The sequence below is a fragment of the Rhamphochromis sp. 'chilingali' genome, assembly GCF_963969265.1.
Source record: "Rhamphochromis sp. 'chilingali' genome assembly, chromosome: 2".
In the NCBI taxonomy this organism is placed as follows: Eukaryota; Metazoa; Chordata; class Actinopteri; order Cichliformes; family Cichlidae; genus Rhamphochromis; species Rhamphochromis sp. 'chilingali'.
The window spans coordinates 57,545,728-57,573,533 of NC_137930.1; the positions used below are offsets into that span (position 1 = coordinate 57,545,728).

Consider the following 27,806-nt stretch of genomic DNA (forward strand, 5'->3'; position numbering starts at 1 on the left):
ATCTGGCGATGATATATCCTTTCTCCAAACCCAAGGCGGAGCAACAGTATTCGTGTTTATATGAAGGTAATTACAATGACAGCATATATACACAGTAAGCTGAATTTGCATGCACACTTAACTGAATGAAAACAGTGTTCTGTTTCTCTAAGATCAGAGGATTCACAACTTGCATTCCTAAGAGACAGCTACAATAAAGATCCTCCATCCAGGGCTCCCAACAGGATACTCCAACACTTTGGGTAAGACTGCAAATAAGTACATTTCCCCAGAGTAGATAAGATTATCAGTTAGCAGTTCCCTCCCTACTCATTGTGGCCACCTTAGCTCAAAAACAAACAGGGAAACTAAATCTTACGCATTCACTCTAATGTTGCAAGAACTGGGTTGATGACCAAGCGAGTTGTTGGAGACTATATTCTTAGCCACATATCAGTGAGGTGAGGTGATAGCATTGCCAGCTGGTTTTTATTAAAAACAAACAAACAAACCCTATTAAACAAACCCACGATAGGGCGATCGTGGCTCAAAGAGTTGGCAGTTCGTCTTGTAACCGGAAGGTTTCCGGTTCGAGCCCCGGCTCGGACGGTCTCGGTCGTTGTGTCCTTGGGCAAGACACTTCACCTACCACCTACTGGTGATGGCCAGAGGGGCCAATGGCGCGATATGGCAGCCTCGCTTCTGTCAGTCTGCCCCAGGGCAGCTGTGGCTACAACTGTAGCTTGCCTCCACCAGTGTGTGAATGTGAGAGTGAATGAATAGTGGAATTGTAAAGCGCTTTGAGGGCCCCGAAAAGCGCTATATAAATGCAATCCATTATTATTATTATGTCTTCTTCTTAGTCATTGCACTTTCTTTTGCATGTTTTTGCAGAACAGTATGGTGGCACAATGAAGCTGACCTTTCTCTATAAAACATCTTCGCTTCATCCTAAAAGATATTGTGTGGCAGTTGGTAAGTACTTCAGTATTCCTGCTTAAGTTATGGCCTAAAACATGTCTTATGAGGTCACACAATCTGTACATATCAAAGACAATCTTATAGTTGCAATATGGGCTGTGAAATCCAGTGTAAAATATTGTCAGTATATCTAAAACAATTACTGCATGCACATAAAGTTTTACTGTAGGCTGAATGTGTCACGGACCCAGCTCTGGAGGACTCGGGGTCCGTGAGCAGTTTTGACTCACCTCCCGTTGATATTGTTGTTATTATTATTTTGGTGATGTGTGTGTTTTTCTGCACTGTGCTGTGTTAGTCTGTGTCCCACTCATATGTATAGGCAGGGTATGGGTGTGTATGTCTGCGGGTGTGGCTGGAGGATGGAGCTCAGCCACCTGCAGGCCTGAGGGGTGTGGCCCTGCGGAAGGACTGGCCACACCTGAAGTTCATGCCACACCTGTTGGTGATCAGGGCTCGTCGGGGGAGCTACTTAGGAGAGAGTTGGAGCTCCCACCGGCGCGGGATCATTAAGCTAAGACTCCAAGTCAGTGTGTAGCATTAGGAAGTGCGGATCGTGTGTGTGTGCGCGCGGGTTCAGTGTTTAACGGCTGCTTCTGTATTGTCCTGCAGGTGAAACGAGGGACCAGAAGGGCAGCACGCACAGGGTGTGCAGTAACACAACAGCGGGGAGCACGAGCACGAGCACAGACGTCGGAGGGAAGCACGCACATGGGGTTCGAGGGAGCAACGGGGAGTTATTGTGTTTACAGCTTTCCACTGTAAATAAAGAGCACTGTTTGCATCGCAGAGTCTGCGTTTTGGGTCCTCCTTTCCCCACATCCCCACGGTCTGCCCTCCAGACTGTGACAGAATGTTATCCCTTGCTCTAATTCTTTGCATTAAACCAGGTTAACCATAGCCAAAGTATGATCATAGATTAAAGACGAGTAACAGTGCTTGAAGTTCTAATTGGTCTTTGAGCGGTAGCAACCTGGTAAAACAAAAAACTTAAGAATTAAAAAAAAAAAAAAAAGACTGGGCAAAGACAGAAAGTCAGAGGCAGCTCCTGAATAACACATCGGGAGGACTTAATCTAATTTTCGCCCTGGGTAACTATTGTTACGCCGGCTGATGGGAGGACCAAAGCAGCTGGTATTTTTTGCAACAGTGACCAGGAGAAATTGCTTTTCATAGTCACCTAAAACCAGACAATCCAATCAAATCAAAGAGGAAGGCACAACTGTGCTACCTCACGAACAGATGGAAAAGAACTGGCAAAGTAAATTAAGGCAAGACTTAAACTTTCATCTGGGTCTTCATTTATGTCAAGGGTTCATCCTCCCTCACAACCAAGTACACCAGATGATCATCTCCTTACATATATGTCATCATTATACAGCATGCCAAGTCTTCTGTAAACCACAATAAGGCTGCAGGAGTAAACACTTTAAAGTCAAAATTTCTAAGTATAAACATGTGTTTATACAAGTCATAATGGCATATGATTTAGGAGGCTGTGTGGAATCATCCATTTCCACATTTGCTCTTCATTCACAAACTTTGTTTATTTCAAGAAAAAAAAAAACACATGATCAATCAAAAGGCCACAAAAACCAAAACCTACCACAGAAGCCACAAACTGTCTTCAGCTAAATCTAATACAGTAAGAGGTTTAAAGCTATTCCACTACCCACTGGTCTCATGGTGGAGAAATAACAGGGCTGTTTGGAAGACAGAAATGACAGCCTATAGTTAAATTTCTGTAACACTGGAGCTAAAACTAAGAGACACTTTTCATCTTCCGCCAACGATCCAAATAATTTTTAGAATTATCTTCCCCATTTGGTTAAGCCAAAGAAAAACCTCCAGGTCTGATATAAGGATTTCAAATAAAATATATCAAACTTATCTGAAAAGTCTGCTTTATGAGTGACTTCATTTTTGAAGGGGGATAATTTAGAAAAATGAAACAATCATGTCAGCCTAGATTTCCCCAGGTCTACACAGATCATTCATTGGCACACTACATATTTAAGGACTGATGCTTTTGGGAGAACCTGTTTTCGACAGTAAATGGCAAAAAAAAAAAAACACAAGAAGCAAGAAATATAGCAATAGAGTTGTTTTTGCACATAAATGTGATTCATGTCCTTTCTTACATGTAGCACAAATCAAGAGATAGTCCACTTCAGATGCATTCTCACTTCTGCCAATATTCCGATTGGTTTAGATTAGGAAACTGTTTGAGCACAGAGTGCAGCAGGCAGGATACAGAATGAAAACTCACTAGCTGCACTGAGCCTTTATGCTATTCTATGCAGTTTAAAGATTGTGATCACACTGTTTGCAATAGTTGTGTTCTCACATGTACCTACACCAAGCTATATCGAGAAAGGTTCAGATCCGCTGTGCACGTGCTTGTCCGAGAACCTCAACATCTGAGTTTGCAACTCTCTTCAAAATAAACTGTTTATTTTAAACCAGAAATTAAAATTCAACTTCATTTAAAATGTGCCAGAACACTATGTTTATAATTTCACATTTATTAAATGAACTAAGTAATGTGTTCTCCCTCTTGTTTTTTGGAAAAACTTCTGACGCTGCTGATCTGGGTTTTAACCTGTCAGTCAGCTGGAGGCCCCAGTGAGAAACCCTGTAATCCTTCCACTCTGCCCTTCACCTTCCCCCATGTCCCCAGATACAACTCCCACCAATCCCACTACTCACTCAAATCAAGCTGTGAGTGCTACCTAATGAAAACGAAACAATCTTGGTGCAGTATTTGGCTCTCAGACCCATGCTCCTGCCCTTTTCTAGACAAGCTTCAGCTGAAGGGAATGGTAAAGACTTTGAGCAATATATAAATACAAGTGCTTAACAATAAGGCGAGTGTGCATTAGAAAGAAAGGGGGAGCACATTGGGAGAATTGCTTCTCTTAATCACCCTAAGTAAGGAGGGAGGGGGCGAAAAAAAAAATCAGGTTTGACACAAGAAAAATCATTAGAGGCCACAGGGGGAGAAACACAGTGGGGTCAGAGACTAGACGTAGCCTAGAGAGAAAAGAAGGAGTGAGTGGTGGTGGTGGTGGTGGGTTGGGACCCAAGCAGCAGCGCAGGAGAGGAGCATCGGGTGTTGTTGAAGGGATTAGGAGAGAAAGTGGAGACTGAATCAGATATGGGGGAGAAAAACAAATCTGTAGGTGAGTCAATGACATGAGAGATGCTTGTTAGGTCAAATAATCAAAACGGCTCCGACTTGAAGTGACTCAGGGGCCAGACAGCCATGCTGATGGAGACTCTATTTATTTGACTTTGTCAAAGGATTAAGGAGAGAAGCACTCCCCAGACTGCCTCATTGGTTAATCATGATTCGACACAACTTTGAATGGATACCACTGCAAAAAGATGGTAAAGGAGAGCTTGACAAAATACTTCACAGACTTGCTTTTAAACTGAGGAAAAAGACAAGGCAAAAGGACTTTCACTTGATTTGCTTATTGCAAGTGACACCACTGTTGAATGCAGTGCATCTCCTCTGGCCCACTGACCTGTGACCTCCCACTGGGACCACGTGGAGCTGAGAGGAGGAGTCCTCGTGTAGTAACAGCTTGCGCGCTAGTCACATCACACCGGTCCCCTCCTCTCTCCTTACAAAACACCATGCCACCCACCTCTGCCACTTTATTCTCCGTCTCCCTGGGGAAATTCAGTAATAGCCTCTCCAGCCGGCCCCGTCACTACTGATGGGACACCATAATGTCTCTATCCTCACGCCCAGAGGCATGCTCAGTGGGATGTTTTGATGGTTCAAACCACAACTTGGCAGGAAATTTATGCCTCATTACAGGAAGTGGGCCGTATATTCTCCTCATCATAAACATGGTGGCAGGTGTTTTAATTCCAACCCTCAAAGTCTCAAATTGATGCGACTTTTACTGTTTAAAAAAAAAAAAACTGTAAAAAAAAGGCAACAAGGCTTATAGAGCCTTGTTTCACCTGAACTGTATTCAAGAAAGTTTGCCATTACATTTTTAAATCATTTATTTATACAGTTGTGGTAGGAGTATTTATAATAAAAGCCAACCCCTCCTTGTTTTGTATAGTCAAATTAAAAGATCTTTGCTGAATAAAGTCTTGTGCATCAATGACATTTCATCTGGAAATCCAATTTAGCAAAGTCTAAACCAGCGACATCTGAGTCGTGCAAACCACACAGGCACAAGACAATGCTTGCTCTCGTGCTAGGAAGCCTCTCTATTGGTACCATGTGCACAGTGTAAACACTGTTAATCTGGTCTTCATTAGCCAACAACCAAAGGCAAGTTGGTATGCAGAAAGCGAAAACATAGCTCATAACTAAAAAGACGGCTGGCATGACCTCTGCACTGCGGCAGACTGCTCAGTGTAAAACCATAGATCAGTCTAGCATATTATGCAACCCAAAAACCTTTGTGATAGACCTTTATATTAAAGAAAAGGATGGCTTCACGTGCATAAAAACATAACAGACAGTTACCTGCTTCTCCAAGATGCGTGAGATCTCTCCCAGAGTTCGGTCCAGACCAGACACCTTGTTGTTGGCCCACTGCCCGCTATCTTGGCCCTGCAACTGCTTCAACAGGTCTTTCACCAACCGCTGCAACCTGAACATAACAGCCAAAAGTTATAAATCTGTTAAAACATCTGTCCTTAATTTAGGATTTTTAATACCACTGGTAAAGCTAAAATGTTTAACCAATTAACTGATTAGTCTACAAAAAACAAAACAAAAAGATGATTAAAGAACTCTTCGAGTCAATTTTAGGAACACTTTACAAAAACAAATAATAATGGAACAATAGAACATTTACATTTTTTATAATTTTGACACTTGAGATATAACTGCACTCTGATTTATTTACTTACAGATTTAAAGATGTGATTAAGAAAAAAATAAGCAATGGATTTTTTTTTTAAAGAAAGCTTTAGATGTAGCACTACAAACATCAGGGGAAAAATATTAATACAGAAGAAAAATGTCATTTTTAAAAAAAAAAAAAAAAAGGGAAAACCCCAAACAAAAGAAAACACTTACTTGGCCTTGTATGGGGAGTCAGGGACCTGAGTCTTTGCCTCCATTGATGTCTCATATTCCTTTGCTCTAAAGAGAGAGAAGTAGGAAACAGTCCTTGAATCCCAGGAAAAAAGTGTTTGGCCCGTCAGTAACGAACACGAAGGATCAAAGTGTGAGGAGAGAGAGAGAAAATACTTCAAACCCAGTCTGTTTATTTGGCCTGTCAGCCAATCACCATGTAACTTGGCTTAAAATAATCAGACAGCAGCACTGCAGGGACCTGTGTTTTGCTGCCATCTACTCATGTCACCAAGGCTTAATTCCCTCCTGCCATTTTTAACAAGGAGACTAGAGTTCTTTGCTGCCCTCGCTGTCAAACAGTTAATGGGGGTTAGAAGCAATACAACCATGGCTATTAGAGAACTGTCATCTCCATGGCGTTAGTCAACATCTCCAGTCTGAAAAAGGCAAACTTTGTGTTTGTGCATGTTTGTGGGTGAAAATGGGTTATGGAGAGGTCCATTTATCTGTCAATCACACACTCCCAGACATGATAAGTAACTATTGATCAGAGGTTGACAGGGCACCTTCCGGTTAATCGTCTCTACACTGATAGAATCAAACTCCTCCCGGAAGACGACAAGTGGATTTCCTCCAACAGGCCATACCTGCTCCAACTAAAGTCTGCCCTTGAACACGAGAGATTGTGAAGAGTAGATTGTTCATCCAAAAGACACTGACATTTTCCCCTCACAGTTTGACCAAAATGACTAAAAATCACAGATAGCCAGTGCACAAATTTAAGCAGTCAGAAATTCAATATCAATGCTAATTTTGTATCTATTAATTTGAGGCCATTGGTTTAATCCTCAGCTCCTCTAGTTCACATACAGTGTCCTTAGGTGAGATAGTGAACACAAAATTGCCTCTAATGCATTCCAATGTGAATGACTGGGTGAATGTACCCTATAGTGAAAAGCGCTAGTCCATTTAACTGATTATGTTATTTAAAATTAATTTATCATAAAAATCCTTAAAATCAGTTTTACTAACAGAAAAGAAAAAATACTTACTTACAAAATAATCATTAGAACAGATTTTCAACAGTTATAAGCAAAGGGGGAAAAAAATCCCTAAGTGGCCTGATTCAGCGTTCATTCTGAATATGTAGTGATTTTATGTGCCACGTGAGCAGGATAAATAGGTAGCACAGACATGGTTTAATAAGGACTTGAACTATATCCACTCTGTTTGCCATTCATGAGATTACAATATTAATCTGACAGGTTTATATCTAATCAGGTTAAACAGGGAGCAATTGCTACACAATTTATTATAGTCATGTAAAAAATGGGCAATAAATCTTAGTGTTCGGCAATAACGGAGAAAGCCCATTTCTACAGTGTAGGGCTATAAGCACTTCATAATACACGAGATCTCGATTCCTTTTAATTATTCCATTTTGTTTACAGAGAATTTTCTCCACGTTTACATCCAAATCATGGCTACACTGCAAAACAGACCCACTTTGAGGTCATAACAAGTGGTAAAACCTTTATAAAAGTGACAATGGTTCAATAATTCAATCTAGTCCATTTAGCTTGTCTGTGTATTATTAAGGACATATGTTTTTCCTTTAAGGGAACCTCTTTTTTCTCCCTTTATCTAAGGAATCAGGGTGGTAACACAAGCTAAGGCCATGCTTAGCACCTCATGCAGTTCTCCATACTCTATAAGGCGTGTCTACATATTCACGTCACTCTTAGGTCCACGTAGCCAACAAAACAAACCACAAGCAACCAGAAACAGGCAAAAAGCTCATATCTGAGTATCAGTGTGTACTCTGCTTTGAAAGTCCAGAACTCATCCTGACACTGACAGGCTACTTACATTAAATTTTAATAGCTTATTTTCCCTTCCAAAAATTTTATTATAGAGGAGTTACGCCAAATAAGTGGGCTAAAGTATGTGTGTGCCACTTTATGACACAACAGGGCTCCATGCAGGCCTAGTTTAAACTCCTGTGAGACACACTCACATTTTACGGACACCATACGGTGTTCCAATAAAACGGTTCATTTCCACCCAGCGGTGAAGCAGCTCACCTTTATGTTTACAGGGGCTCTGTGTTATTTATGACCTCTGAAGGCCTGCTGCCTTTGAGTGCTAGTCTCAGCAGAGCTGGTGCGCGAGTGATGGTGAACAGAGGCAGATCATGTTGTCACTTTCTCAGTACCGCTGAGTCTCACAAAGCCAAAAACAGCAGAGCTGAGAATAAAACATTGCAGTAGAAAGGCAGTTTCAGCTTGTAGTTGCCTCTTTGGAATACATTTTTCCTTCTGAACTATAAATTATTAAAACAGTGAAAACTCATTCATTGCCAAATTTTCAGCTTAATTGTGATAAGATTTTAGAGGATCATTAGGTCAGCCTACACTCACAAAACAGCACAAACCCCTGCGATAACAAATGACGACATGTACTCGACCATCACAGCCAGTCTTTTTTCCTCTCTCCCCCCCCTTCTCTTTACCAAAAAAATAAAAATAAAAATATTAATGACGAAAACGAAGCTATCCAAACTTAAAATTCAAGAGTGGTGGTGAATTCTTAGAGAGCAGGAGAAACAAATGTTTAGTCATGCCATTAACATTATCAGCGCAGTGAGTAAAATGCTTGTGCGTCCACGTGCACTGACCGGACATCAGGGTTTGCTCGAGGACACTTAACCCCTTGAGGACAGGAGGAGGAGGGGGTTCAAAGTACCAACACTACAACACCTGCTATACTTCGGGAGCCACAGTCGTGTCATTACATTGGTATTTTTGTATGTACATAAAGTCTTTATGCTCTTCCTCTGGCGTGTATCACCACTGTTTTTTCATTTAATTACATCTTCAAGCTCGGTTGTAAAAGCGAATATTAAAAGTGAAAAGAATAGTAATGTTTTGATATGGTTCCTGGCCAGTAACGATGAGTCATCAAATTCAGTTTAGGGAATCAGTTTTCAGTGATCAAACATGGAAGATGAGGCATCCAAAGCGGTAGCTAGCTGGATCAAGAGTGTCGTTGAAAAAACACAAAACAAAAACATGTTCAGCAGATCACTTTTTCTTAATGTCTGCATACACATTTGTTAATATGATTTTTCAGCCCGTGACTAAGTTTGATAGATATAATATGCTGATTTATAATTCATTCATTCTTTTTATTGTGCGATTGCTGTCTTTTGAGGGTAAGTCTTCCCAATAATAAGCATCGGTACCATCTCACCATCTCACAGTACGCACTGCATGTCTCATCCCTCAAATCTCTTTTTTGACAGCCAGCTGGATTGATTGAGTTCAGGTCCAGGTTCTGACACACAGCAGCGTCACCTCCTATTTGTTGATTGCTATTGATTTTCTTTGATACTTCATTTAAAAATCAATAATTCAGAACAAGAAAAATAGGCATGGCTCATACATACTTGAACATACATCGCTGGTACTGAGGAAGGCTTCAGATTTGGCAATGCCATGGCAGTAATTTGGAGGAAAGCTCTTTACAGGTGAAAGCTGGAGAGCCACGGATCGATTTGCAGCTTTGCTCCCCAATCACGGAAAGTGGTCATAAATTAACATCATCAGTGTTACCTTGTAGAAAGCCTGGATGCACGTAACATCTGTTTTCCATATCGTTGTCACTCATAAAAAGAAAAAGAAAGGAAAAAAAAAAAGTCCTGGCTGAGGTTTGTCCTCTCCTGCCTGCGAGAGGGTGGTGAGAAAAATCGAGACTGACAGTAACAGAGAGAAAAAGGATGAATTACCTGGAGTTCATCCTGGCGCGGAGCTTTTTGGCCTTCTTTCGTGCCTTCTGCCGCTCTTCTCCATCCTTCATGCTTTCCGAAGAAACAGAGCTGTCCGTCAAAATATCCACAATGTATTTTTTTAAGGAAAGATGCTCCTAGAACAGGGAAGAAAAAAAACAGAATATCAAAAGCTACTAACAAATTGTTCTCAGGTTATTGGTTATAACAAACTCCGAGAGCCGCACTGGAAGGAAAATAAGTAATTTTCTGCAAGTGCATAACTTTAGCACTCATTTCCTGGAAGGCAGACATTGTACTTTTATGGAAACAAATATAGGTTGCACCATGTCAGCCACAACACAACACTGCTGCTTGCACCAAATATACTGTTCCTGTACAAACAGCAATTAAACAGCCTTTGCTTGCTACTTTTTACGTACAATTTTAACACTCTTCACTTTATACGCAGTAAACTGAAGGAAGGCAAAGACCAAAAGAAAGACTACACTGACATATCGCAGGAAAAGTAGTGTCTGTGTTCGTTTCTCCTCTTTGAGTAGTGAAGATGAGTTCCAACGTTTTTTTCCTCCCTCAAAAATTTTGACTTTAATCTGAATTTGACAAAAAACAAAAAGACGTGCCCACTTTGTACTTTTTCCTGTGACCCTAATCCTTTTCCATATTATTAGACGCAACTTGTAGTCTTATGAATGTGTTATGTGACACATTGTTGCATACCTCTCAGTAACACCACTGAATACTGTAATTACTCTCAGTAATGAATGCTCTTTTGAAGCCACCTGCCTGCCCACGGACATGCTGCAGGCCAGGAGGTGTTGCTTCCTGTCAGACAAGTATGATATTTCTACTCATAGACAAGAGAATATAACCCAATTTGAACAGCATGACACATGCGGAAGAAACCAATTACTAAATTACACTGTCATCCAGCACCCCAAAGGATACAATGGCCCCAGACAAAGGGTTTCAGTTATGTAGGCAAGTTATCTTGTGTGATGCCACAGCCTTTGGTCAAAGTTTTTCCTGCACCTGCTCCCTGAATAGGGCTCTTCACCGAGAGGCGTCGTATGAAACAGTTGTCATTAGTTGGGCTCAAGTGTGCAAAAGCAAAACAAGTGCCACAAAACTAATGCCTAAAACTAAAGGATTACTTACTGCGGAAAACATAGTTTATAACTAAAGATTCACAGGATTTCAACCATGGGAGACTAAGAATGGGACATTTGCTTCAAATACATATAAAATTGAAAAGAGAGAGAAAGAGAGCGAGAGAAAAACTAAGACACTGTCTTAATGTTCAAGAAAAGAATAAAAGAAATCAAGGCACTTCATTTGGAAGCATTCTTGAATGATTTGGGGTTTTTTTTTTCAAAAGTAACAGAGTGTGACTCTAGTTCTAGTTTCTATACAAAGACGACACAAAACACGCCAGTTTAAATTTGACCACACACACAATCACAATATTAAATTCAATTAAATCTCAATATTACATTCCTCATTTAAAGTTGAAGCAAGATTTTCAAAGCTTCAGGACCGATTCACTGAAATGAATGTGACTGTAGTTTCCTCTGATTTGCATTTGCACACCTCTGCCCTCGTTTCACTGATATCACAGGTCACTAATATCTCGTGACCGTAGCTATCCCTCGCTTAGAAGACAGCAGCTCAGTAATCTCTCAGAGAGGCCATCCTGTGAACTGGCTGCTCACTTAATGGAATTGCTTCACCAACAGATAAAACACATCTGTTGGGAAAGACTAGTTACATAAAACGTATCCATTGGGATATAAATTCTGTTTTTCTTTGTTTTGTCTTTTTTGAAGGTTGTTATGTACTTTGTGAATTTAGGATGAGAAGATTTAACAACATATATTTACCTACCAAAGGAACCTCTGCAACAAAACTACACAAACACTGGTCAAAGGGCATTGCAGCTACACGTTGCCTCTGGTGAGAGAAACTAGATAGTACTATAAACATCTCATCTTCCTCTTGACACAAACTGCCCTTTAACAGATCAAAAAGACAGCCTACAGAAATACAAATTCTACAAGATATGCTCATCCAGTCCATCTTTTCTACCATACAAAGGCCAGCGTGGTAGACTTCCATTTGGCATACACAAACAGCCTTTTCATGCAGTCTCTTTGATAAAGAGATAAGACTCGGCTGCTAGTTGAGCAAATCACACAGTCATAAAAGAAGGACAGAAGTCATACAGAAAGCAAACAAAAAAGCAAATCAACTATTCCTTCATTATCAGGTAAATAATCTTAAATCGCTTGAACTACACAAATAAATTCTGGTGGAGAGACTGCTCTTTTAAACAGCAGCTTTGTTGCTATACCGAATCGACCGCACATCTCAAAACCGTGTGTGGTGGGAGAAAATTTCTGGACATTTCAACAGGCGTCTCTATTTGTATCTATCAGTACAGCTTCAACAAGTCCTTGAGGACTACTCAGTGCCTCGCCTAAGTCAGTTCTGATACCCGATGCAGCGTGGCGATCACTCTACTCATCGTGCTTGCCAGTCGCTAAAGACAAGAACAGCCTTTCCTCTGAGAAACCTATTTATTAATTACCCTAGATATAAATTCCTTGCGTTATATGGGTTTTGGATGTTATTTCATTATATCAAAGCAGAAAAAAAAAAAAAAAAAGGAAAGCAATCTCAAGTCCTCTACCCGTATATCGATCCACCCTGTTGAATACAAGTGAATTTTCAATTTAATTCACAAGTCTCTCAGAATGGGAGAGAATGAAAAAATATGAGGGCACATCGGCTTCTGCTGAAAAACTATGGAGTGACCTCACAGACCTCACAGCACAGTTGGACAAACCATCTTCATTTTAATTAAAAATCCTTCGCTGCAGGAAGAGTTATGGAGCCACAGTGAAAAATAGTTGGCAGCGGCGTGAATGAAATTGTGAAACTGAGCTTTGATATAAATAATATGTGGGGCAGATGAATCTATCCAAACAAAGTCTCTTCACTTTAAATAAGAAAAGATAATTCTGGACATCTAAATGTTATATATTAGAGGTACAGGAATGGCTAAAGCCTCAGTCCTGTAATAACACATCTAATACAAATTGTCCAAGCATGACATCAAGATTAAGATGCAGGATATTATGAGGATGACCTCAGCAACGACCTAAATTCTGAATGATTAGTGCTGAAAAATGACAAGTTAAGGTTGTATTAGGATTACTGCTAAAAATGTAGTGAATCAAGCAAATACAAGGCATAAGTGTTCATATATAAACTGTTTTTCTCCCCAAACCCAAGGTTATGATGCTGTCAAAAAGGAAACAAAAAGAAACTGCATTTGGAAAGGAAATGATTAAAAAAAGGAAAGTTATCAATTACTCATCACTGAAAAAAAAGCTTTGAATGAAGGAGCTGCTGAAGCCAAAGGTTCTGCGTACAGTACCAACAGTTGTCACCTTCACAATGAGCCCTGCTGAAAAGCCAATCTCATATTGCAGCCTGAGAGGTTACCTTGCATTAATGAGCTGCCTTCCCATGGAAAAGTGCTCCATGACACACAAAAAATAAAAAAGCCTGGAGACAAGAGGGTGATGTCAGTCCTCCACTGAAGCGCTGAACCTTAACTGAGTACATTTCAAGGCTCATTTGTAATCTCACAAAGCCAGCTACAGGCCTGTGGCAGTATATAAGAGGACGTATAAACATCAATAATGACCGTGTCATAAAAGACTGTGCTCTTTGTCTATTTTTATTTTTTTATTTTACATGAAACAGGCAGCAACAGGGCAATACTCTTTGGCAGAGTGAGAGGATGTTTGTTCCCAGCTGGGTGACAGTGATACGCACCACTTCCTCATCGGAGAGCTCCCGTCCCTGGATGCTGCTGCTGTCTCGCACGGCCTGTTGGTGCCTCTTGCCCTTGGTGTGGCTGAACAGGTGCACCTCTGAGGTTATCTACAAATACAAACAGAGTGGTCAGAGGTCAGTGCTGTGGACACAATGGAGAAAGAGGCAGGAGAAGGTCAACAGGGCCCCATGTTGCCGTGGTGAAACAATATACCACAGAGACACATACACTGGGACAAGAACTGCCTCCTCTAAAGCTTAGTTTAGAAAGGGATTTATTATGTTTAGGTCAAGCTCCATATACTCTGCTATAGCAGATTTGCACGACTGACTGTTCAGAATACTCATCTTATCATATTTTGGGTCTTGGCATAACCCCTAGGTTCATTCACTAAAATAAGCCAATACCAATGGATGAAGATCTTGGGGCTGACAATGGTTAGAGCAATTGCCATACATTATGCTGCAGTGATATACTTTTGTATCTCACTTAATTGTTCTGGTTTTTATTATATAAACAGAACTTAGGGCAACCATGTACATACAAGGAAAAAAAAAAGAAAAGCAAGCTGATGACAACAGTTGACTCATCGCAGATTGCTGACTAGCTGTAGCGGATGTTTGAGAAACAGGAACTAGAAGAGACAGGTGTACAACAGGCAATGTTTTCCTGCCATTTCTGGAAACAGGCCCATTTGGAATGGTTTGTGTTTAATATAATTAAATAAAGTGCTTGCTGCTGACCCATCTATGATCCCTAGTGTCAGATGCTGGCCAAGGTCATCTAACATTTTAACAAGATTCCTCCCCACCCCTTTTTCTGATGCTGGTTAGAAAACTCAAGGTGTCCCACCCTTGTTTTGGTGGCAGCCAGTTAATCAGAGATAAATGTGTCTGCTCGTTGCCTGATGCTCCAAAGAAAGAAAGGGGGGGGGGGGGGAGAAGGCATAATCATGGCCAGTCATAAATCTGTTTAGGTGACTGTGTTTAATCGGTGCTGTTAAATCCTCATTTAAATGTGGCCTCTTTCAAAACTCCTCTGAATCACCTTCAGGTTAGTAATTCTGTGTACATACAGCCTGTCAAATGTGGTCTTCTTTTTTTTTTTTTTTTTGCTTTCCTCATGTTTATATATAGCAAAGACGCATAAATATATTAGTTCAGGAGATTAAAATAAAAATATTTAAGTTAATTGGTAAAGTTAGTTGTAGAGTTAGTTAATAGTTCGGATACTGCATTAAATATTAGTGAAGTACTCTAACTGATCCAGAGACTGATTGGAAACTTTACATACCACAACTCCACACAGTGAACACTGTTTCTTGCGCTCATATGGTGTCAGTTTAGGTGCGTAGTCTGTGTTAGCATGTCGACCACTGCTGAGCTCAGCAGCCTTTTCTTTCCTCTGTTCAATTTGCTCCATATGCCTGCGGCTGCTCTCATCATGCTATGGAAGAAACCAAAAAACCCAGGTCATACGAGAAACATGGACTCTTGTCTAATGTTTGTTAAAGAAGCAAGGTGGCGCTGTATAAATGTACCTTCATCTGAATTTTCTTCTGCAGCTCCTCCATGGCTTCTTGTTGAGCAGCGCTGAGAGCAGCCAGACGCTCCTCTCGGTCTCTGCAGATGGGACATAAAATGACAAATAAGTGCATCTAAAAGTCTTAAAAAGACAGCAAGAATCAAAGTGATGTAGCCTGTTTAATCAGAGGGTGCGTTTCTTTTTTTGACACTACGACTTGTAGATTTCATTTGAATAGAACGGCTATTTCAGCTCATCAATCCACCCCTCAGTAATCCATAATAACAGAGAAAACATCTACAATAAAACACTTAACTACATCATTCATAAAAAAATAGCTAGATACTTTGCTGGGCCACTTAAAGTTGTGGTAAGTTGTATTCTGCTTACTGGAATAATTTAGCACCTCCTCCAATGTTTCATTGTGAGCAGGAAAAACTGCACAACTATATCAGGACAGTTTACAAAGTCACAGACAACTGACACTGTATGAAAGTCTTGTCCTGGGCTATTGATTGGTGACTAAAGAATAAAAATCAGATATCTTCCCATTTAAATCTTAATCTCTCAATCTTAAACCGCCCCCTCAAAGGGGGACAAAAAGTAAGTTTTCCACTCATGCTGAAGTGATTTGGAAGTACAAACCTCGCTCTTTCCCGTGCTGCATCCTCTCGGGCTTTCTCCTTTTCCTGCCTCTGCTGTTCAATACGAGCCTCCTGCTCCTTCCTCTTCATCAGCAGCTCCTCCACTCTGGCCTGTCGCTCTGCTTCCAGGACCCGCTTACGCTCCTACACAGGAGCGGAATAGATGGGGGATTAGTAATTTAAAAATCCTATTAGAGAACATAAATGAAGGCAAAAAAGGTTTTTCTTAATCACCTGCACAGCCTCATCTCTGGCCTGCTTCTCCTCCTGCCTCCTTTGTCTCTCTTCTTGCAGTTCATTAAGTCGTTGTTCATATTCACTTAACTTGGCAAGGGCATCGTGCCTTTTATTTTGGGCTTCCAGGGTGTTGATGAAAGCAATTTCATTCACCTGCAAAAACACATCCTTGAATGACAATATGAAAATATATATATATATATAAAATGTATGACTGCAAGAGATTCGCTCTTAATACCTTGGCCTCCTCTTCTTGAGCTTTCTTCACAATAGCCTGCAGTTGCAGCTCCCTCTTAAACTCGGCGTGCAACAGTTTTTCCTCCATCATCCTCCGCCGCTGCTCCAACAACTCCTCTTTCCATTTCCTCACATCTTTTTCCTGCAGAAAGTGAAAAGCAAGCAGCAAGAAAAATCCACAGTGTATTCTTTAAGACCAAACAGACAATAGATTCCTGACCGCTTGGTTTCTAACCTCTGTCAGTGTGTTCACGTGGGGATTAATGAGACTAAACACCACTTCATGGATTTATGTGGTTAACCTGAATTATTCTGGGACTAACTCCTCTTGCCATGGCTGAGAGTACAAAAACAAACTTTATGAAAGACTGTTGATTTTGGCTGGGAGTCTCCATTACGACTGCCTGTGGCCAGCTGGCCCAGATGTGACTGGAATGGGTTACAATATTTGGTGATTCTATCGGGCAGTGTGCTGACAGAATCTCTCGCTGCGAGCCAGGCTAAGCTTAGCTTGCATGGAACTTCTTTGCGGTGCTTTCCGTCAAGTTCATGCAGACTTACTCACCCTCTCCAACAGCTTCTGCAGCTTGAGCGTCTTTTCTTCTCTGAGTTTGTCCCTCAGCTGCTGCGCCTTCAGCTGTTTCTCCTCATGTTTCTTCTTTGACTCTGCAATGGTCCTGTCAAAAATATGGAAATGCATCATTCATCTCTTTCCCTCTCCTTATCAACAATGTGGAAGGCAGACGCAGACCCTAACAGACACCTAGGGCCTGTTTAGACATTCTGGGTGGTAAGCTAAAAAGAAAGAGGTCAGACACAGTAAGTGAGCCTTTGATTTTCCGGATGCAGGGATCAATCTTTGTCAAAGTAGGGGAGGGGAGAGGGCTGCTAAAGAGTAAACCTTGGTGCTGTTCAGGAAGGCAAAAAGAAAAAGAACTGTGCTGATCTCGTTAGTTTGAGTTACGAAATAAGCCAACTAGCCGGGAAAAAAAGAAAATGCAATATATGATGTGGTACCTTTTACGTGACGGTGAGGACAATTTCTCATGCATGTGGATGCCGTGTCCAGGAGGCCGAGCGGGCTCTTCCTCTACCATGTCGCCCCATGATGTAGTCTGCCGCCATGGTTCCCGAGCTACAGGAAGGACAACAAAAATAGACTTGAGTGCAGTGTTTACCTTTACAAAAAGTGTTTAAATCTCAGATGTTGCCTTTCATACCATCGTAATCCGCCAGCATGTCATTCCAATCTATATTAGCTCCACAGCTTCCATTACCGATGCTGGCCTGTGGTAAATAATTGAGGGTTGTTTTTTGTTTTTTTAAATAGTAGATTCATAATAACAAAAAAACATCTTAAATACCATTTTAATGACTGTCAAATTAAAAGTACCAAACATTCAAAAGCATAATAAAAAAACATGACGGATCTTACAGAGAAGTCACTTTCATTGTCAGTCTCCAGGTCATTGTTCTCAGCCTGAATCTCTCTCGTCAACTGCTCCTCCTCAGCAATGGCACTAGCGATTGCCTCTTCGTTAGCCTTCTCCAGCCGGTCTGCCAGCTCCTCTTTCTTGGCCAGGACCTCTGCCATAGACTGGGGCTGAACAGAGAGCACAGATTCCACCTCACACATATTTCACATTCCATAAATGTTAAAACTATCCCACTGTACACCAAGTACACTATTCAATATTGGTTTACACTGAACATTTGGTTCAAATACTAATTTTTTGTGTTGATTTGAAAAATAAAAGTTGCAGAATTGATTCCTCTTTAATCAAAAATAGCACTGAAGAAATGTAAGTAGTTAGATTAGATGAAAGCTATATTATCCAATATCTCTCCAGCACCACTGAAACCCTACTTTCCTGAACTATTCCTGAACCAAGAGAGAAACTGCTGGTCAATGAGCTATTAAATACTAAACAAAACAGGGCCACTGTTTGTAATTGAAGAAAAGCGTTCATGAGAACATCTGTATATATTTTAGCTTCTGTAAAGGTGATTTGATTTGTCACTGGAACCAAATATAAGGGGGGATAACATACCAACCCAATCACAGTTTGTACAACACAATCACCACAATTCTCACAAGTGAGGAAGCATCCAAAATACATGCATGGCACATTAACAGTGAGGATGAAGAGATGGTAGAAGGAGGCATGGTTTTGCTCTATGAAACTAGCAATTTATTTAAGGGTTTTATGTATGAGGACTTGAGGTATTATTGTGAAAATAAGGGATTATTTCAGGGCCGGAATTACTCTAAATCAAGCGTAAACTAACAAGGAAGAGGCTTCTCAAAAGGATCTGCATTTGCAGCAGTATACACGAGTAGTTTTCAGTGTAGGTATACCAGTATTCTGCAAAAGATCAGACTAGTTAATATTCAGACTAAGGGAAGGTTCTACATAATATAAATCATATTTAAATGCAAATTCATCCTTTAATTAAATGGAACTGTGTGTTTGCATTCTCCAAATGAGGCCTTAAAGAAAAGACAAAGCCTGAAGCAGAAGACAACAGTAATTAAAAACTTTATACGGAAATAAATAAATAAATAATTCCGTTTGTGGAGCATTTTGTGTTCAGTAAAACTTGGTTGGAGTAGGTTGAATACAATCTACATCTACACACAACTATTCTTAACAGTGAATGGTACTACAACAACACTACACAGAGCTATATACTCTTGCCTGCACATTTGGTCTGGAGGTCTCTTAAGATTGACTTTGTTTAGGCGGTGAAAGATCCTTGGGGATCCCTGCCCTCCCAGCCCTCCCCTCCCTCTGCTCCTCCATCTCTCAGCACTCACAGTAGAAAGCTCTGTGGGGTCCAGCACACTCTCCAGTTTCACCGCTGCCATGGGAGTCTCGGCCTGTCCTGCAGCAGATGTGGCCATGCCCTGTGACGTGCCCCCCTCAGCCCCACTGTCCCCAAAGGCCAACTGTGTACTGAGGCCATCCGTCTGGGGTAGATCTAGTGATGTGGCGAGGGTCACGACAGAAACTGGGACTGATAAGGTAATGTCTGTGGGTGAGGTTATGGATGGGGTGTGCTCTGGGGGTTGGAATGGGGTAAGGGCTGCTATGGTGGGAGGCACGTCTTCACAGGGTGCGTCGACACACTGCCCCGAGCCTTGTGGACTCTCTGCTGGGGGCTGCACCGACAGTCACACACACACACAAACACACGCAAACTCAATTAAAGACATGCATATATAAAGCAATTCATGAAAGCAATACAAAAATAAAACCAAAACAGTCACTATTGGACACACAGCTGAAAAACAAATCATGCAAGGAAGCTGGAACCGACATGCCCTAAATATCCACTTATGATTAAAATAAACAAAGAATGCAAATACAATTTAGATAGCTATAACACACCCTTACCAAGTGTGTCTTGATGCATTGTCTGCGTATTTATTTCATGACAGTGAAGATGGGCTTTATGCCTCTGAAATGTCAGCGCGCAATCAATCGTTTCAAAGTTGATATCCCCGTCTCGACAGTCTGTCTATGAATACCATCAAGCCCAAACAAAAACAAATACGGCTGATAAAATGGTCTAGTGTTACAATACACGCTTATCATGAATAATTGATATCCAGGGACTGTTCGGGCAGAAAGACGTCACAAGGTACTAAACATTAGTACCTCCATTATTTGTCCATTCTCTGGACCTTCAACCTCCTCTTGTGGCTCAGGCTCCGAAGGGATTTGCTGCTTGGTGTCTGTCTGACTCACGTCCTTGTGGCGGGGACACTCGGGACGGAGTTGCTCATTTGCTTGTGGTGGCACACGCGACTGGTTACCCTTATTGTTGTCCTGTTTTGGGGTGACGCAAGCCAAGACAGGACTGACCTTGGCAACCATGGCGGCAGAGCGAGGTTTGGCAGTGCGTCCTCGCTGTACCGTTTCCCAGCCTTCTGCGTCCTTTTTACCTGTGAACACACAAGGCGCTCCGTAAATCAAGGAGAAGATTAAACTGCACTCTCTTTTAAGTACAGAGTGAAGTGCGATTTTATGAGGGGTTTCTTACCAGGTTTTTCTGCCTGGGATGTTGTGGGTTGACAGGAGCCAAGGACGGACTGAGTGCACTTTACTCGGTCTGCCCAGCTGGGGCCTGTGTGAGAGTGCCTGGTTGCAGGAGGACCACTGATGAAGACACATACAGAGCATGCATCAGAACAAACAAATGGCCATTAAACTCAACAGGTACAATCCCCTCCTTCAATGTCTGAGCAGCTCCTACTGTGTTGCCTGTCTGTAAAGCTTCAGCAATCTTAAGAAAGCATCTAGCCAAAGCATCTGAGTACATTCCACTGTGAGATAGCAATGGACGTATTGGACAACAGGCCTCCGTCATGATCAATATCCATTTCCTGCAGCATCAGATTACAGAGCGGTGCACATATTGAACCGATGCTTCAGCAGACTTTAACTGACACTTTCATCTACACCTTCCACTGATTCTGCTGCCCAAGAGTGAGACACTCAACAAATTGCATTAAACAAATGCTTCATTGGCTGTCTTGCTAGATAGTCTGCACTTCCTAACCTCTACAAAAACAACCATAATGCATCATAACAAATATTGATTGGTGAATCACAGGATGCCTTATGATACAATGCTAGACTGGAAACAATAACAGGTAAAAGCTTACCCAAAGTTGAGGGCGCGACGTGCACCTGGCGTAGGTACCATTCTGTCTGTGGGGCTTGGCATCACATGACGTCCCGGAGACATCTTACGCACCTCCCAGGCTAAAGAAGTTGGCCTGAACAAAAGTGAAAGTGCCGTACATCACTAAATTTTTTCTAGTTGCCAAACACAAACACTTGACTCACACATTTGCGAAATCAGTCAGATGGTTGATTCACTTGTAGCAATGTATGCAATAAATGAAGCATGTAAAAGTTCCAGGTTGTTCTATTGATTAACAGCCCGTTTCAAATTTACAGCTGCAATGGTCACTGTGTTAAAGAGAAGTCAATAAACTGCTGGATCTCTTTGAATTAAAGCCAAGGCTATTGATTCATTCTGTTTGTGACTCAAAGCCAGGGACCGGACACCTGCATTTTTGGTTCCACCTCAGGGAGCAATTCAAAGTGGGAAGAGAATGAGAATGAAAGAAAAACAAAAACAATGGGCCTCATACGAGTTTGGAAATGCCCCTTACTCTGACCAGAAAATAGTACCGTTCAAGAGTACTGTCGGATTTAGGAAAAAAAAAAAAAAAAAAGCACACAAACCAATTTTGTTCTGACAGAACAAAACTGTGGGTATGTTAGTAAATCAAAATCGGACCTGATTTGGTTTCACATCTCAATCTGCATGCTACCATGCGTCTGTTTCTCTATATAAGAAAACAAGTTTCCCTAAGTGGATTTCCTTGGGAGTGACATATTGTGCATTAAATATCTGGAACGTTTTGTGCCCTTTATTTTGTCTGGTCTTTGTGTTGGTAAAAACTAGTATTGAAAAGGTTGCATATGTTTAATGGAGGAGGGGGGGGGGCTAGCTTACACATTGTCAGTTAATATACTATGTTCTAAACATGCAGTTTAATTCCTTATTATTGTTTATGAACATTTTTTGGCTTAGCTTGCTTTAGAAAACTGTAAATAGTAACTAATAAGACACCATCACTACATCACAGTTCAAATATGTGTCTTTACATTTTTTTTTGATACAGTCTGGCTTCCATCAATTGTAAGCATGATTTGAGGCAAATCTAAATGTCCTCATAAAATAATGTACTAAATGTGTTTGCACACAGATTTGTGCACAAAATGTATGCCTAGTTTACAGTCAGATTGTTCGTGAGCAATGCTTGTGAATGAGGTCCACTGAAAAAGTGAAGAGCATCTTAAAATGACCTGTTCTGAGCATCTGTTTTCTCCAACTTCTCCTGAAGGTTGATCCAGTCTATGAGAGCTTTGAAGTCCCGTACATAGTTGTCCAGCATCATCAACACCTCCTGAAGACAGCAGGTATAACAGTACAGAGAAACCACAATTTAGAAAACACAAAATATGAATAATAAAAAAAATAATAAAAAATATAGCACACAAAAACCCCTCAAGTTTAAAATAAATAACTGATGGATGTGCACTCAATATTTGCTCAACACTAAAAGCATTTTAAAATATTCTTACATATCCCTGCAAACACCAAGAAAAATCCATTGCAGTGTCTGCTGTAAATTGTGCAAACCACAAAGCAGAATTCATAGTCATACGTTTCCAAAAGGTTATTTAAAAATAATCATTAGCTGATTTTGATCTGAGTTTGTAGTCAGAAATTTTTAATTCACTTGTTCCAGCGTTTAGGTACATTTGAGTATATTGAACATATATTATTGACTAAAATAAGATATTTCAGTGTGGTACCATGGACCACGGGAAATAAGGTTTGGCATGTTTAACCCTTTTGTGACACTTTATTATCAAAAGGATAAACTGAAAAAAAGAAGTGAAAAACAGCCTTTTTATTATCTTCGTCACAGATTTTTTTTCCTAAAAAAAAAATAAATAAATAAAAAAAATTGTACTTAACGAATTAAAAACTGACAAAAGAGAACTTGCAAAGTTTTGCTAGAAAGCAGGAGCTGATCCGCAAAGTTTCAATGAATGTTAAGAAAAACACTTGACTGAAAGCTTCAAGAACAATGAAGGCAAATTCCTTTTAACAAATGCCCATTATCTGCACTTGTACTCAGCCGGTGTTGGTTACTCAGAAGTGGTAGGCTGTGGAGGGGTTTTTTTCTCCCCAGAGCTCTAATGAAACAGACACAACTGATTGATGGGGAGCATGAAGGGAGTGGTAATTGAGAGTAAACCTTCACAGTGCTTTTAGTTAATAGACAAGTCAGTCCAGTGAAAGATGCATTGAGCAGGTTTGCTGATTAGGGCTGGTTAACAGCCAGTGTCTACTGCTGTGGCTCGCTTCATTTGGTAATGAAGGTTTGCTGTGCATTTGACAGCTAAACCAACATTGAGTGAAAGCACCATAAAGCAGAGGACAGAGAACAGACACGCTTAGCCAAAAATAACCACCAAATAATAATTCATGAGAAATGGATTTAACCTTCACGAGGCATTGTCATAAAGCAAGAGGGCCAGTAAAAGCTTGTGGTCCAAACAAAAATGATCAGCCATGTCATGTTCAGTCAAGGTCAGACTTATTGACTTCTGGGAAGGAAATATTTTATAGTTCACATTGTCTTGTGTTTTTTTTTTTTTTTATTTATTTGAACGCCAGAAGTCCAGAATAGCCCGTTTCTGTCCATGTACACAAATTAGAAAATACAAGTCTTAACTGATCTCAAAGCAAGAAGAATACAGAGTATGTTTCTTGCCTGTACTAGGTGGGTAAAATAAGCAGTTTGTGTGAAGTAATTAGAACTGAGGTTGTGGGGATTATGCTTAAACATACAGGAATCATTCTGCTATATGGACAATTACCCTGTAAATGGAAAAACATTAGGTCAGGGCTACATTCCCCTCAAAATTGCATAAAGTATTACAGTAACAGAGCTGCGGCAGAGAATTACTTCCTGATAATGATTGTGTTGATGTTCATAAGTTTTTAGGTGGAAAAAAATGGTGAGCCGTTTGTGTGAGAGAGTACACATGCTGATTGCCCACAGCTACACCAGGGGATTGTGGCTGGGGGCTATCAGAGCACTCTGCTTCCCCTCCAGATGACTCCATCATTTATCAGTGTCCATTAAGCCCAAGCTGGGTGGGATGGGGGATTATGAACAGCGCCCAGCTTCATGGCCATTAGACAGCATTAGCGTGTCGAGAGATATAGTGGTATGAGAAAGGAAAAAACACAACTAGCAGCTTGTTGTCTGACACAGGACACATGACAGCGTGCTGATCACGCCACAGGGAGCTGCGCTGTGGCAATGACAGCGAGCCGACCACACCAGAGGGCTGTGGTACTGACCGCAGACCGTTACCAGGACAATGATCAGCATAATGCACCACGGCAGAAGAATCAATGACCGGTACTATCACGCCCATACGCTCTGGAGCGACATATCAGTGCTACCAAAATACACTTCCGCAAGCAGAGAATCAGAAATGTTGGTGGTTTATGTCAAAGAGCGAAAACCGCCAAACCCTGTTATTAACATGCATACGTATTGTTTACAGTCAGTCATCAATATTATTCATGCCAATGTGAAGAGAGAGCCCTGTGATAATTGTCTCACCAGCAAGCCTTTAGAGAGCCCCTCTGACATTAAGCAGACTCGAGATGAATGTGAGATGTTTGTCATGCTTTCAATGTCCCCCTCTAGTGTTCACAAATCATACGACATTTCAAACTTGCTAAAGACATTTGTACTGGGCAGGACATAAACCCAGTGATCCCAAAACTAGGATCAGCATTCCTATGCAGAACTCTTTCCCCCCCCCCCTTTTTTTCGCTCCTCGATGCAGACTAACCTTGCATTCTAAGACGCTCTGATCAGATTCACAAGTGACGTAAATCTCATCCACAGCCCGACGCAGATTATCAAAGAGGAATGCCCAGTAGCGCGCTCGCAGGTCCACCTTTCGGGGCTGTCTGACTTTTGTGGGGCTCTTCTCTGGCCCCTTTTCCAGCAAAGCTCCAGCTGTGCCTTTATTTTCCACGGCAGCATTCTGTGGAGAAAGAGCAAACTGAAAAGCTCCGTCTTCCCCCTACCATTTACAGGTGCTCTGTAAGGATTTCTGCTGACTAAGGCACCGAACATAGAGCCAAGATAATAGCAAATATGCTGGAAACATTACGTTGAACTACCACTTTGAATGCAAACACCACAGAAAACACCACAAGCAGAGCCCCACGAACAATAAGAGAGAACATTTAGGAAAATGGCAAGAATATTTTTTAAAAACGTAAACATACACATTATCGCAATCTCTTGACAAATTATCTGTACTTAAGGCCAAAAGTAAAACACAAAGCACTCCAGTTTATTAATGAGTCCCTTTATAACAGTATGGTGTGCTTTACTTTTAGGCTTTAGTTTATTCATTTGTTTTATTTCAATATCTAACTCACAAATTTAAAACAAATATCACTTCAAAGCCTTTAATAAACACTTACTGTTTAGTGATTAAAAAAACAAAACAAAATAACAACAACATTAAACTAAAATTTGACAAATGGTTAAAAAAAAAAAATCAAATTTGAGATCTGCAGGTAAAGAAGTTTGGACAGTAGCCCAATAGCTTCTCATAACTGGGAATCTGATAAGGAAATGACTTCTGACTGAGCTCAATTAATCTTTTATTCTGAAAATCTCCAGTGTCCAATAAATAAAGAATAAGATATATTATAAATTTTACCTCACTGCATATTTTTGGTTTTGAAATGTTTTTCAAACAGCTACTTGCACTAAATAATGAAGATTTCCAACTAAACCCTGATCAGTTTAAAATAATGATAAAAACTAAGTGTTAAATGAGAAACTTTGACTGCTGAAGCACTGACATCACAGTGAGCTGAATTTTTAACATCATGTGGCTGGATTTGTAGGGAAAGCACAAACACTGACTGCACAGCAGTGTTACAGAGTCATGCTACCTTTACCTCATTATTTTTATATGGAAGCCCACTCACAAAGAAACTAACATTATTAAACATTTAACAGTCCAGTTGATGCAATAATCTCTTGTATTGGTAGGCACAAATAGTTTGCCAAATTTCAGGTGCATATGAGAGAGAAGTACACACTGTGAAGGCCCATCAGAGCGCTAACTTGAGGCAGATTTTGGTTGCATCCAGGAGAAAAATATTAAAGGACTTCATACAAAGTTTCGCAACCACCACAGACAGGCTTGCATCAAGTTCATTTTTTAGGGTTTCAGGGGCATGAGGCAGAAGTCAAAGATGAAATAAGTTAGTAAAAAGTGCCCTCTAGTGTTGGAGGACGGTATTCCAACCTGCTTTTTATTCCTTTGTTGTCCCGAATTGATTCTCTGAGACCTGGAACTGCCACTGGAGTTGCCTTTGGACTTTGCTAAGTAAAGAGGAGAGAGGAAAAAAATATGAGGCTTGCATTTAGATAGTGGATAAATAATCAGAGCTTAAATCTGGCCAACAATGAATATATAATTGTTGTGACAAATAAATACGTCACATATGTAAAAAAAAAAAAAAAAAAAGAGAATCATTGAGAAGTGAAATACAAAATAAACACTTGATTGTAAATGATTAATTATAGAGTTGCAGAGGATTAGGTAAGCCTTATGTAAAAAAACAAACAAACATACAAACACAAGATTAAACTACAATTTCAAAAGCTGGACCTTAATTCATCCTCAAACTTTGGAGCAAAAACAAGGCCTTAAATAAATAAAACTGAACTGACCCACAAATAAAAGAGAAGCAGAGTGAAAATGAGAAAAATGGGTGAGCATGTTGAGTGGGTTTCTCAGAAGTGTTAGGATTAGACTATTTCAAAGACAACCCCCCCATTGTCACCATTTAAAAACACAAATATATTTTATTTATTCTAAAACACAAGAGCATGCATCAAGTTTAAACAGTCTGCTTAAGAAATCTGAAGTACTCATTTTATCAGTTGAGCCATGAGAAGAAAAATAACCATCTGGTTCCAGTTGACAGTGTACAACAACATTTTTAATGAATAACATATAAAATGCTGAACAATATTGGCAAAGACAGATAACCATATCCTGGGGTCACGGGCTATCACCTTTAATAAATTATCCACGACAACATCTGCAGCATCATAAATTAACGGCATAAAATTTTTTTTTTACTTTGCATTAAGCTACCAACCTTCCTCCTCTTTGCTCTCTAGAGGGACGCTCCAGGCAATGAGGTTTCGAGCAGCACGGCCCTCTTCAGCAACTATCTTTCGCACTTTGTCATGGCTGTTGGAGCGCTGAAATGAAGCCTGCGGGACAGACATAAGACTCAACACATTAAATCTGACTGGATTTTCCCCCTTCATTTTATTCTCGACCTAACAAAGGATGAATCAGAGTGTTAGTCACATTATTTGTGCCAGCAACATCAAGGCTCACAAAACTTTGGGCCAGCACTCTTCAGTTTTTGGTAGCCCAAAATAAATTTAAGTAGCCCGAATAAAAAAAGAGAGCAATTTTTTTATGTTTTGTTTCCTTTACAATATTATACATTAATGTATAATATTGTAACGGAAAAAAAAAATTAATCAAAAATTGTTAAAATACAAATCACAACAACTGTATAAAAATTACAATCATCAACTCAAATACTTGGTTCTAATTGAACAGAAATTTCTATGAACTTGCAAGAACTGTGTAGAACATGAATCAGTCTGTGTCAGATCCTGAATCGGAAATTTCCACTGAAGTCAAGGGTAAGACGTAAGTGGAACCAAGATCTAGGCCATTTGCTTTTTGAAGTTTGCAAAGACTGCTAAATTTTGCCAATGGTAGTTCACTCTTTGCAACATAGTACGCTGTTGTAAACAGATTTTTCAGGACTTCTTCTTGT

At 40.4% G+C, this 27,806-nt stretch overlaps 1 protein-coding gene across 2 annotated transcripts in view; it reads right to left on the reverse strand.

Annotated features, from left to right (window-relative positions):
- The window catches only part of scaper (S-phase cyclin A-associated protein in the ER), a 58,944-nt gene that overhangs the window by 24,622 nt on the left and 6,516 nt on the right, over positions 1–27,806 (reverse strand). For both annotated transcript variants that reach the window (XM_080907682.1, XM_080907683.1), the window contains exons 2-22: positions 27,105–27,222; positions 26,243–26,319; positions 24,758–24,955; positions 22,178–22,278; positions 20,962–21,075; positions 20,337–20,452; positions 19,952–20,238; positions 19,108–19,452; positions 17,725–17,892; positions 17,510–17,576; positions 17,307–17,424; positions 16,855–16,966; positions 16,291–16,431; positions 16,050–16,205; positions 15,817–15,959; positions 15,188–15,269; positions 14,941–15,093; positions 13,647–13,754; positions 9,804–9,940; positions 6,017–6,082; positions 5,459–5,585 (exon numbers count right to left, since the gene is read on the reverse strand). In XM_080907682.1, coding sequence (XP_080763808.1) covers positions 5,459–5,585; positions 6,017–6,082; positions 9,804–9,940; positions 13,647–13,754; positions 14,941–15,093; positions 15,188–15,269; positions 15,817–15,959; positions 16,050–16,205; positions 16,291–16,431; positions 16,855–16,966; positions 17,307–17,424; positions 17,510–17,576; positions 17,725–17,892; positions 19,108–19,452; positions 19,952–20,238; positions 20,337–20,452; positions 20,962–21,075; positions 22,178–22,278; positions 24,758–24,955; positions 26,243–26,319; positions 27,105–27,222 — 2,934 coding nt within the window. The remainder of the gene's footprint in view (positions 1–5,458; positions 5,586–6,016; positions 6,083–9,803; positions 9,941–13,646; positions 13,755–14,940; positions 15,094–15,187; positions 15,270–15,816; positions 15,960–16,049; positions 16,206–16,290; positions 16,432–16,854; positions 16,967–17,306; positions 17,425–17,509; positions 17,577–17,724; positions 17,893–19,107; positions 19,453–19,951; positions 20,239–20,336; positions 20,453–20,961; positions 21,076–22,177; positions 22,279–24,757; positions 24,956–26,242; positions 26,320–27,104; positions 27,223–27,806) is intronic.